The following is a 12,816-nucleotide window of genomic DNA, read 5'->3' on the forward strand; positions in this document are numbered from 1 at the left end:
TGAGAACATGACCCGAGCCGAAATCGAGTGGGAGGTTTAACTGACTGAACCACCCAGGAGCCCCAAGGAACACAGTTTTCATACATGGAAGTGGTGGTGATAAACTGATCCTACAACTTCAACACAAGTTATCCTTTCCGTCTAAAAACATTGTTCACTCAATTATGCCTCCAATCCATGGCAGTTGGGTTTGTGCATCTAAAAATCTACAGAAGTGATGCTTTCTACCAAGCATCTGGCCTTTAAAAATGTACCAGGCACGGCGCTATATGCTTAAAAGCATTATCTGATTTAACCTCCCAATAATGCTTATAAGGCCCAGAGAAGACCGGTAACTTGACCCAAAAGAGCCACACTGCTGCAAAGTGCTAATGCCCAGATCCTATTCTATTTTTGCCCAACTCCGGAGACCTCACTATTCTGGTTAAACTGCCTCGGATATGCGGGTTTCAGGTGAGGTCTGCAGGCACATGGACAGATGTCTTGCACCTGTTTCTACCCACCTCGGGGTGCCCCAGTGGCAGGCACTCAGCACGGCGAGGAGCGCGTGGGGCAGGGCGCTGAGCACCAGCTGGGTGAAGCAGTGGCCCGTGGTGTCCCCCTCCCACACCGGGAGCGGCTGCAACACGCTGGTCTCGCACAGCTGGGCCAGGAGCCGCTCCATGGAGGCTTCACCTGTGGAGAAAGCCGAGGTGGAGGGAGGAAAGGTTCCTCCCAGACAGGGGGGAATCCGTGTTCCCAACGGCGAAGTCCAGGCAGGGAGCCGACACCCTGGGAGACGGAGTGGGGGCGCTAACCAAGAAGCCGGAGTGGTGTCAGAGGGCTCTGACAGCCGGGTCTGCCAGCCTCTAACCCCGCCCCCGAACCGGGACCTCCCCTCGCTTTGGCGCGGAGGCCAGACCCCGCCCATTCTCGCGTTACCTCAAAGGGAAGTAGTCTGGCTCCCCCGAGCGGGCGGATTTCTGGGCTGGTTACATACCCGACCTCACTTTTCCCCCTCTCTTGTGTCTCTGCCCCCAGAGATCCGGAACTTCTGACCTGGAGAAGCTACTTGCCACCGGATTCCAAGATCCCGAGCACTGGTGAATGCAAAAGAGTCCGCTGCTGGGTTGGGGTGCTAGCCTGGCTCGCATGGCACCCCCTATAGGCGGGATGACCTCTCTGGCACCGTTTGCCCCGCCCATTTGCCAGGCTTTTGCGCGCGTGCGCACTTCTCTCTGCCACCGAAGGTCTCATTGAGCCGGCGTTGCTGGCGCGGCAGTCCCACCCTGTCGCGGGTTTACGCTACCTTATTTGCATAGGAACTGATGTCAGCTCTACTGCGACGTCATTTATTCACGCTCAGGTAGAGTACTAGCTCCCATCTGTCTCCTGTTTACTAGCAGGCACGTGCATTGCACTAATTCTTAAGGCTTACAGAACTGAGAAGCCCAACGTGCGGGGTACACGGACGTATAATGCCACTTAGGGACTCAGGCCATTTACTTCTTTACTCCAAGGCTGCATAACCTTGAGGAAGTTACTGACCTCTTTGAACTTAAGGGTTTTTTTGTTTTGTTTTTTATTTATTTTTGCCTGTACAAAGTGGGCAACAATACCAATGCCAAGGTACTGCTGAGAGAGTTGAATAAAGTGTTTAGGGCAAGTGCCTTGCTTAGAGTAGTCCCACAATAAATAAATACATTTTAGAAAAGCAGTGGGAAGAACATAAACTTTGTAGTTAGATGGACCTGGATTTAAATCCTGACTCCACCAGTATTTAGTAGTGTGATCTCAGGCAAGTTACTTCTTTTTTCTTTTTCCTTTTCCTTTTTTTTTTTTTAGGGAGCTAGAAGTTTGTTGAATACACCACAAGGGAGTGGCAGGCAGGACAGCAAAGGAAAGGCTGTCTGCCTTGGACAAGTTATTGCTTCATCTTAGTTTTATATCTGTTTATTGGGCATGGTACTGGAACCTTACAAAAGGGACACTGGTACCCCACACAGCAGGGACACCTGGGTGGCTCAGTCAGTTAAGTGTCCAGCTCTTGATTTCGGCTCAGGTCATGATCTCATGGTTGATGAAATCTAGCCCCACATAGGGCTCTACACCGACAGCTTAGAGTCTGCTTAGGATTCTCTCTCTCTGCTCCTTCGCCTCCCCCGCTCACTCGCACGCTCTCTCAAAATAAAAAAATAAGCTTCTGGGGCGCCTGGGTGGCTCAGTTGGTTGGGCAGTGAACTTCAGCTCAGGTCATGATCTTGTGGTTTGTGAGTTCCAGCCCCACATTGGGCTCTCTGCTGTCAGCTTGGAGCCCACTTTGGATCCTCTGTCTCTCTTTCTCGGCCCCTCTTCCACTAACGTGTGCTCTCTCTCTCTCAAAAATAAACATTAAAAAAATAAATAAACATTAAAAAAAGTTTAATAAACTTTTAAGTAAGTAAATAAAGTTAAAAAATAGCTCAACAAAGAACTATGATTACCCCATTTAATCTCAGTAAGATGCCTCATATCTCTAATGTCGGGCATTAGTGTTCCTATTTTTGCAAGTTAAGAAATGCAGATTTGCATTTCACAACCACTAATAATTAATGAATCCTTTAGGCAATGATCACCAATGGCTGCTAGCCCACAAAAAGAGGGACAACCAGACATTGTATGCTTCCTTATGAAAAATAAAATATTCTTGTCAAAAAATCTAACTTGAATCTGATCAAGTCACTACATCTGATTATCTACTGGCAGGAAATATAGAAGACAGTTAAGCAGTACAACAGAGGTATCTGCAAGTAGGCAGATGTTCACAAGTTTATGTTAGCCACTGTAAATAAATACATCATTCTATACAGACGCCTGAGCTAAAGTGTATCTCATTGCCTGTGTACAAAGCAGGATGGGGTGAAGTTAAGTGTGGGGATCTAAGAGCCAGAGGACAAGAGGACTCTTTTTTTTTTTTTAATTTTTAAAAAAACGTTTATTTTGAGAGAGAATGAGTGGGGGAGGAGCAGAGAGAGACAGGGAGAGAGAATTCCAAGCAGACTGCACTGCCAACTCACGAACCATGAGATCATGACCTGAGCCAAGATCAAGGTGGACGCTTCACCAACTGAGTCACCCAGGCACACCAAGAGGACTCTTTAGAAAGGCCACTTCTGAAAAGAGGGTAAGAGAGGTAGTTAATGCTTCTGTTAAAGATTACTCTTCCTTTGCCATCTTCCACTCTAATCCATGGTCAACTTGGTGCTCAGGCACACTGGGAGGGCCCAAGTTTCCACTGACCATCTGAAGAAGGTGGTGCAGGATGTGGCTCCCTCACTTTCATAACACTCCAGTGCCCTAATTTTCCATTGAAAGCTGGGCAAAGGAGACACCACTCTAGCAGGATAATTTCTGACTGTCACAAACAACCAAATAATTTACATTTTCCCCAGAACACAGAGGAGGAAAAATCATTTGAAACAAATTATTTCTCCAGTCCGTATAATTTGGCCCTATAGTTTCACCTAGATTCCCAGAGAAATTTTATCCCATAGTTTCTAAAAAATGAGGCCAAGGGTACAAGTCTGTCTGCTTCCTTCTACTTTGGGGGAGTTGTTAGTAAGTGGAGTGACAGCCAGGTGCAAATATGAGGTAGAGAGGGAGAGGAGGAACTCAGTGGTCACTAGTTAATTCACAATCTGTAGAGTGGAAGGATGGCCAAATTTACACTTAAAATAAACAGACAAACAAACCTTAATACTCACATATCCTAGAGAGGTCACCATACACTATGCAGGGCCACAGAGCAAGCACCAGCATTGGTCAGGAGGCAGAGCACAGTTCATGGCCTTTATTGGGCTTTCCATGGAAAAGGCAAGGCAAGGCAGAAGGAACAGTTTAGGATTGGCTAGTTTGAAATAATTTTGGTCAGCTGTAAGCTATAGGGGTGGTCCCTAGTAACCTGGTACTGGGAACTGGCATGATTTAGGGTGAGGGAAATACAGGTTACCCTTGAGCAATGTGTGGGTTAGAGTCACCGACACACCCTATCCCCCACCCTGTGCATAGTCAAAACTCTGCACATAACTTTTGACTCCCCCAAAACTTTACTAATGGTCCACTGATGACTGGAAGCCTTAGTGCTAATGTGAATAGTCAATTAACACATATTTTGTATGTTATATATTTTACATACTGTATTCGTATAATAAAGTAAGCTAGAGAAAAGAAAATGTCATTAAGAAAAATATAAGGCAGAGAATGTACATTTATATATTCATTGAATATATAATATTGTATATTCATTGAAAAAAATCCAGGTATAAGTAGACTTTCAGTTCAAACCCATGTAGTTCAAGGGTCAACTATATTGGCTTAGTGTGTGAGAGATCAGAAGGTATTTGGGAGTATAAACTCTGGATGGGTTGGTTTGCATGTGAAAGGCATGCTTATAGGCTAGCCTGGGAGAGACAGTCTCTCCCCAGCCAGAAAGGTTTTTTAACATGTTAAAATGTCATACAGAAAAATTTTTAAGTACTTACAATACAACATGTTTATCTTATAACATATTTTAAATTTTTTTTTTGTCAAAATCTCTGAGCTGTATATTTTTAACTCATTAGATGTATGGAAAATGTCTGCCATATAAATGTACTGACAAAGTCTGTCCTCAAATACGTCATCTTCCAATTGAAATAAACAGGTTAATAATGACCCTGTAATAACAACAATATCTCACTCTGAAGTTTATGCTAAATAGACTAAGAAGATATGGCATCTTGCCATGAATTTATCTTTGAAGGAAATAAAGTGACCTTATCTGCTGTACTTTTTTTTTAATGTTTATTTATTTTTGAGAGAGAGAGAGCGGGGGAGGGGCAGAGAGAAGGGAGAACGAGGATCTGAAGCGGTCTCTGTGCTGACAGCAGAGAGCCCAATGCAGAGCTCAAACACAGGAACGGTGAGATCATGACATGAGCCAAAGTCAGACACCCGACTGACTGAGTCCCCCAGGAGCTCCTATCTGCTGTATTTCTTACCTACATTCTCTTTGCTTTGTTCTCACAGGACCCTTCCTCAGGAGGAGCTTTGACACTAGCCAAAGAGCAGAAGAGGGGAAGTTAGTAGGTGAAAGTTCCTTTTATCCTTTCACTTGTTGATGGAAATTTGGGTTGTTTCATTTGTTTGTTTGACACTGCTTACTAATGCAAGGAGAAAATTAAGGCACTTGCCACCACGCCTACCACTGACACTCTGCTCTCCTCCTGCTATGGCTATATTGTCTCTGCTCCCAAGGCCAACTCCTTGACTTGGGTATTGGATCTCTTCTCTTCTCAACTATTCAGGGACACTTCACCTGCCAGCCATGTAGCTAGCCCTCTGTTTGTCCTGTTCCCATCATCTCCATCAGCAAATATATAAAGCCATGTGATCTTCCACTGCAATTGTTCTCATGGCCCATGGTTTTGTTGGAGAGACATAATTTATAGGCACAACAGGGCCTGTGAATAAACATATGAAAATGAAAAATTAGGCGCACCTAAGTGGCTCAGTCAGTTAAGTATCCAACTCTTGAGCTCAGCTCAGGTCTTGATCTCAGCATTGTGAGTTCAAGCCCTGCGTTGGGCTCCATGCCCAGTGTGGAGCCTGCTTAAAAAAAAAGAGAGAGAGAAAATGAAAAATTAAAGTATGTGGTAGCAAATGATAATGTGCTAAGTTTCATGGATTCTTTAATAATATAGAAGTTTAGAAGGTGGAGAGGTAAGTGTGCTTTTGGGTGGCATAGAGAAACAGAACTGAGGACAGCTGTCTTAGAATTCTCAGGCACAAGCAATGGAAATAGATTCTGATTTTTTAAGTTAAGCTATAAACGGCTCACAGAATCACTGAGAAAGCTGGAGAACCAGGCTCAGAGGCTTAACAGCTAAAATCACAGCCAAAATCACTCCATAATCAGTGTCTGGTGAGAACACCGCTGTCCACTAGATGTCACTCCTCACACCACCTACATCATCAGGCTGAGAACCGAGCTCCACTGACTGCCAAGGAAACTGGAAGTTGGTGCTGCCAGGAACACTCTTCCATTGATTCTGCTTCTTTCCACCAGTAATTCCAGAGTCAAAGTCTAAGATACTTGCATCTGATCAGCCCAACCTATGTCAGTGCCAGCACCGGCTGCAAAACGGGGCTGGGAAAGCAAATACCAGATACTTGCAGCTTCTAAAGTGACAAGTGGGGTCTGCATAAAAGATTCATAAGGTGGGAAATTCTCAGATGCTAGGTAGCCTCCACCCACACCCCTCAAAAAAGAAATGTCCACCTACAGTTGGCCAAACCTAGAGGGCAGAAGGAAAGGGAATGGTCTGTCAAGAGATCGAGAAGTGGTCTAGGATGGTGGGAATGATTCTCCGAGTGCCTTGGAGAATTCTAGAAAGGCTAGGAGTGCTCTTTGTGTTTGGAAGACCTCACCAAGGGCAGTTTCAGTCGAATGCTGAGGTCAAATCCAATTATAGAGAATTGGAGAGAAAATGAGGATAAAGATGGGGAGGAATCTAGTATCAAAAATATTGATAATGTTTCCCTCTGTTAATCATCGCAAAAGTACAGTGTGTTTTGATTACTCATGAAGATGATCATCTTTCAGTGTTTTGTTGTTGTTGTTGTTCTTTGGACACTTGTATTCCTCTTTTGCGAATTGCCCGCCCGTTCATATATTTTGCTTATTTTTCTATAGAGGTGTTTTTTTCCCCCAAGGAATTGCAGGTGCTTTTCATTGATTACAGGTGTGAGCCTGTACCTGTCCTACATGTTGCAAATATTTATTCTCAGTTTATTGTCTTTGTGGTTCCTTTATAGTGTCCTTTGCTATTCAATTTTAAACCTTATGTTAAGTGTGTCTTTTCCTTTTTTGCTTCAGAAGGTTGCCCTTATCGTAAAGTTATACAAATGTTTGCCATGACTTTCCTCCAGTATTTTTATTATTTTATCTGGATCTTCTTTATTTTGCATGGCCTGTCAGTTAATACAAGTGCAAGTGTTTCTTGAGTGGAATTGCTAGGTCATTGGTTCACAAGTGTTCAAATTCACAAGATGGTGTTATAAGTTGTTTTGCCAAGTAGTTGAACCAAATTACACTCCCATTAGGAGTGGATGAGAATTTCATATATATTTTCTGACACCTGGCATTATGAGACTTAATAATTTTTAAGAAACTGGTGGCTAGGGGCGCCTGAGTGTCTCAGCTGGTTGAGCATCCTACTTTGGCTCAGGTCATGATTTCATGGTTCATGAACTCAATCCCCATGTCAGGCTTTGCGCTGACAACTCAGAGCCTGCTTTGAATTCTCTGTGTCCCTCTCTCTCTGTCCCTCCCTCATTTGTGTACTCTTTCTCTCTCAAAAATAAATAAACATTAAAAAAAACCCAAAAACCTGGTGGCTATACATAGTATCTCATATAACGTCTTAATCCTTTTTGTTCACTGAGTTATAATTTACATTCTCGTATGTATGCACAGATCTCAAAAAAGTTTGAGAAGTTATAACAAATACATACTATCATCACCCTAATCAAATTCTAGAACATTTTCATCACTCCAGAAAGTACCCTCCCAACCCTTTCTTGTCAATTCCTGGCCCCCACAGAGGCAACCAAAGTTCTGGTTTGTATCACGATGGATGAATTTTGCTGGTTCCAGCACTTTATTTATTTATTTTTTTAATTTTTTTAACCTTTATTTATTTTTGAAACAGAGGGAGACAGAGCATGAATGGGGGAGGGTCAGAGAGAGGGAGACACAGAATCTGAAACAGGCTCCAGGCTCTGAGCTGTCAGCACAGAGCCCAACGCGGGGCTCGAACTCACGGACTGAGAGATCACAACCTGAGCCAAAGTCGGACGCTTAACCGACTGAGCCACCCAGGCGCCCCTGGTTCTAGCACTTTATATGAACAGTGTGGATTCTTTTGTGTCTGGTTTCTTTTCCTTAACATCCCATTTTTGAGATTAGTCCATGCTATTGTGTGTATAAGTTTGTCCTAAGTAATATTCCACTGCAAAAATACCATAATTTGTTTATCCTTTCATCTGTTGATGGAAATTTGGATTGTTTTCAGTTTTCCAGCAGAAGTTTTTAATTTTAATGAAGTCCAATTTGTCTTTTTTGTTTTTTCTTCTATGACCAATGCCTTTTACATCATGTCTAAGAAATCTCAGTCTACCCCAAGATTGTGAAGACATTCTGTATTCTATTAGTTTGCTAGGGCTGTATGATCTGTTTTTTACTCACAATACTTGTGACATCGATGTTATGCCCAGAATTCGTGATCCCCAAAGGCCACCAGGGAGCCGAGTCCAATGCAAAAGCAAAGAGCCTTTATTCGAGCTAGCTCGAGCTTAATCCCCTACCTGCACCGAGGCAGCGGTGAGATGCTGGGGAGAGAGAGAGCGAGTTTCAAAAGCACAAAGGTTTTATAGGGGTCTAGGGGCAGTTGGTGAGGTAATGGTTGTGGCCTCAGCCGATTGGCTGGGGAAGGGTCGGAGTCCTGTTACGCAGGCCACCGGGCGTGTTTTGATCGGGAAGTTTGAATGGGTGAGCGGGAGGTTACTCAAGGGGAGGAGGCATGGTCTGAGGTTTGAGATTTTCCCAGAAAGGGGGCATGTCGGGGACATAGTCACTCAAGGTGGAGGACACAGAACAAGATGGAGTCGGCCAGCATAGGTCCGCTCTTTCAATCAAGGGTGAGTTTTTTTCCATACCAAGCAACTTTCTGCAGGCATCAACTGAGTGTCTTACAATTCAATTCATTTCTGACACTAACTACTTGGGGTAAGCGTCAGACTCCATAACTTTAAGAACTTAATCTCCCAAAACTGCCCTTCCTTCAAACATCCACTGAAAAGTTCCAGGTTGCCACCAGCACTTCTGACCAATTGGCTATAACTTGTGAGGGTTCTCACAACTCCCACCTCAGATTCAATAATTTGCTAGAATGGCTCACAGAACTCAAGAAAACACTTTACTATTACTGGCTTATTGTAAGGGATGCAACTCAAGGTCAGCCAAATGGAAGAGACACATAGGACAAGATATGGGGGGGAAGGACCATGGAACTTCCTCTTGGCATGTTACCCTCCCAGCACTTTGGTATGTTTACCAATCTGGAAGCTTTCCCAGCCCCATCAGTTAGGGGTTCCATTATTTAAGCATGATCGATTAAATCATTGACCATTGGGAATTAACTCGATCTCCAGCTTCTCTCCCCTTCCTGGAGGTGGGGAGTGGAGGATGGGACTGAACGTTCCAACCCTCCAATGAAGCCTTAGTCTTACCAGCAACCAAACCCTTCCCCCCAAGCCATTTACAGTCTCCCAGGCACTAGTCATCTCATTAACATACAAAAGATACTGTAAACACTAAGATGATTACAAGGGTTTTAGAAGTTCTGTGCCAGAAACTGGGGACAAACACTAAATACATACATTTCTTTCTTTCCTTCTTTGGTACAAAACACTAAATATATATATTTCTTTCTTTCTTCTCTTTTTTGGTACAAACCAATGTGAGTTCACTCCTTGGTGAGTCAGAAACTCCACCAGGTTGAGTTGTCACACAAAGTAAACTTTATTTGCAGCACATAGGGAGATCACTGGGAATAGCTTCCAAAGCCAGGACTCTGGGAGCAAGGGTGGATGGGTTTCTTTTATTTAGGGTTAGGATGAATATATGATAAGGGAGCCTTGCCATGATATGTAGAGGTGGGCATAAGGTCATGCATGCACCTTAAGGAAACATGACTATATTGTATTTACCTAACATTGTATGTTATGTAAATGAGGCTTGTGCTCCTCATTGGGCAGAGATTTTATTTATTTAATTAACTTATTTTAAAGTTTATTTTGAGAGAGCTGGGTGGGGGGGCAGAGAGAGAGGGAGAGAGAGACTCCCTGATGAGGGATTGTGGGGCAAGTTGAGGGCAAAATACAGGCTAATAATACCCCTTTCTGCCAGGTGGAATATGTATGATATTCCTTGGACACTCCAGGCTATCCAAGAACAAAGGAAAGGAAAGGGGTTTAAGTGCTGGCCATGGTAATATGGGAAGCTAAGGCAAATGAAAAATTAAATTCCCTTACTGCCTACAGCCCATTGACAAATCCTTGAGACCAGCAGAGTGACCTCCCTCTAGGAACTCAGCTGCCTCAAGGATGATACTTTGTTGGGGGCAAAAGGGAACCTTAGTTTAACATTATCCCAGCCTCAAGGATCCTGTAAGTTATCTCAACTGCCTCAAGATATATGCTGGCAATCATACTCCAAGCTTATGGCTCCCTGATACCCATCTGAAGGGTCTCATGACTGAGATTTTATTAAATGGTAATAAATGGTGATTCCCTAGCAAGAGCTAGCCCCTCAAGGTCCTGGAAACCTTGCTTCCAAAATGCCTTAGAGACTTACACTATCCCTGACCCCCTCCAACCTGAGGGTATATAATGAGTTACCTGTCAAGACCCCAGAGCAGCTCTTTCTGCCAATGGGTCCTGTCCCTGTGCTTTAATAAAGTCACCTTTTTGCACCAAAGATGTCTTAAGAATTCATTCTTGGCTGTCGGCTCTGGTCTCCCCCATCACCCCAAAACTTCATCAATCCTAAGCAGGCTCCACACTGATAGTGGAGGGCTCTAACTCACGAACCACAAGATCATGACCTGAGCCAAAATTAAGAGTTGGACGTTTAACCAACTGAACCACCTAGGTACCCCCAGAGATTTTAGTATTATAATGAGATAAAGGTAGTTGTTGATCACTCTAGAGGTCATTCTGATAAGGTTTGAAGTGTTGGGGTTCAGAGCTGATGGCCAAGAAAGAATTCTTGAGACATCTTAAGTGCAAAAGAGGTGGTTTTATTAAAGCACGGGGACAGGACCCATGGGCAGAAAGAGTTGCAATTGAGGAATGACTGATTATATGAGATTTTCTATTCTATGGAGGGGAGCGTGACATCAGGACTCCAGGAAATTGAGTCTATAGGTTTCTGGAGATTGTGTTTTTTCTTGCATATCATTAAAGATGGTTGCAAACTGATGGAGACTCATGTCCTGCAGAACTATTTGTTTTTCCCTTTCTTTTGTTCTTGGGCAGTTTAGAGTGCCTGAGGAATGTCACACAGATCCCACCTGGGGGTGGGGGGTTGTTGTGGGGTGTTAGCTTATGCTTTGCTCTCAGCTTGTCTTTGGCTCCCTCATTCCAGGGTCCATCTGTGCAGGTAAGTAAGAGTCAGAGGTTAAGTTCAAACTGGTCTGGAACAGCTGGAGGTCTTCTCAGGGCAGTCACTCTTCCTCCAGGGGTGGTTTTGCTTTCCCTTTGCCCGAGTTAAGAGATAAACTGGAAAGAAAAGGAAAAAATGTGGGACAAAGGTTGGTGAGTACAAGCAGGTGAGCAGTAAAGATCAGGTCTTGAGAAGGAGCTGGTGACAATTTCATTTAAATTTATTTTTGTCAACATGTTGCAAACAAAGGAAATCAAATACAAGATAATGCATTATAATTTTACACTTATTTTAATGAAATACATTTATGCTTTCAAACATAAGTATGATTCTTCTGTAAGTACATTGATTGCATTTCTTTTTTTAAATTTTAGTTTCACTAAGGTATAATTGACAAAAAAATTTGTAAGACATCTCAAGTGTAAGTCGTGGTGTTTTGATAAATGTATGTGTTGTGAGGGAATCCTCCCCATCTAGTTAATTAACACATCCATCATCTCCCACATTTATCATTTTTGTGTGTGTGACAACATTCAAGTTTTACTCTCAGCAGATTCCTTTTTTTTTTTTAATTTTTTTTTTCAACGTTTATTTATTTTTGGGACAGAGAGAGACAGAGCATGAACGGGGGAGGGGCAGAGAGAGAGGGAGACACAGAATCGGAAACAGGCTCCAGGCTCTGAGCCATCAGCCCAGAGCCTGATGCGGGGCTCGAACTCACGGACCGGACCGTGAGATCGTGACCTGGCTGAAGTCGGACGCTTAACCGACTGCGCCACCCAGGCACCCCAGCATATTCTTTTTTTAAAAGGAGATTATTTATTTTTCGTTTTTAGTAAGCTCTCCACCCAACGTGGGGCTCAAACTCACAACCCTGAAATCGAGAGCCACATGCTCTACCGACTGAGTCAACCAGCCCCCCCCAACAAATTTCAATGACACAATATAGTATTATAAACTGTAGTCACCGTGTTTTATATTAGACCCTCAGAACTTAACTCATTTTATAACTGGAAGTTTGTACCTTTTTACTAACTCTCCTTATCTTCTGCCCCCACCCTCCTCACCCCACCCCTGCCTCTGGCCACCACTTTTTTACTCTGTCTCTATAATTTTGATTCCCCCTCACACACACACACACACACACACACACACACACACATAAGTGACACTGTGCAGTATTTATCTTTCTCTGGTTTGTTTCACTTAGCATAATGCCCTCACAGTGTATCCATATTGCTGCAAGTGGCAGGACTTCCTTTTTTTCTCATGGCTGAATATTCCATATATACATAATCACATCTTCTTTATTCATCCATTGATGGACACTTAGGTGGTTTCTATATCTTGGCTACTGTGAATAATGCTGCAGTGAACATGGGGGTGCAGATACCTCTTTGATACTCTGTTTTCATTTCCTTTGGATATATACCCAGATGTAAGATTGCTGGATCATATGGCAGTTCTATTTTAAATTTTTGGAGGACACTTCATGCTGTTTTCCATAGTGGCTATGATGAGGGAGCATGGGGCAAGCTGAGGGCAAAGTACGGGCTAACAGCACCTCCCCCCACCCCCAAGTGGGATATGTG

At 43.5% G+C, this 12,816-nt stretch overlaps 1 protein-coding gene across 8 annotated transcripts in view; it reads right to left on the bottom strand.

Annotated features, from left to right (window-relative positions):
• Positions 1-5,051, bottom strand: part of ABCC10 (ATP binding cassette subfamily C member 10) — a 24,299-nt gene extending 19,248 nt beyond the window's left edge. For 2 of the 8 annotated variants that reach the window (XR_003419605.2, XR_008298592.1), the window contains exon 1: positions 504-906. Coding sequence is in view for 6 of the 8 variants with exons in the window: in XM_027057687.2 (XP_026913488.2) it covers positions 504-675; positions 980-1,184 (377 nt within the window). In the remaining 2 variants the exon portion in view is untranslated. The other 6 variants (XM_053222764.1, XM_027057687.2, XM_027057688.2 and 3 more) reach the window with 6 other exon arrangements.
• Between the last annotated feature and the right edge of the window lie 7,765 nt (positions 5,052-12,816).

This window comes from Acinonyx jubatus, chromosome B2, assembly GCF_027475565.1.
Source record: "Acinonyx jubatus isolate Ajub_Pintada_27869175 chromosome B2, VMU_Ajub_asm_v1.0, whole genome shotgun sequence".
Taxonomy (NCBI): Eukaryota; Metazoa; Chordata; class Mammalia; order Carnivora; family Felidae; genus Acinonyx; species Acinonyx jubatus.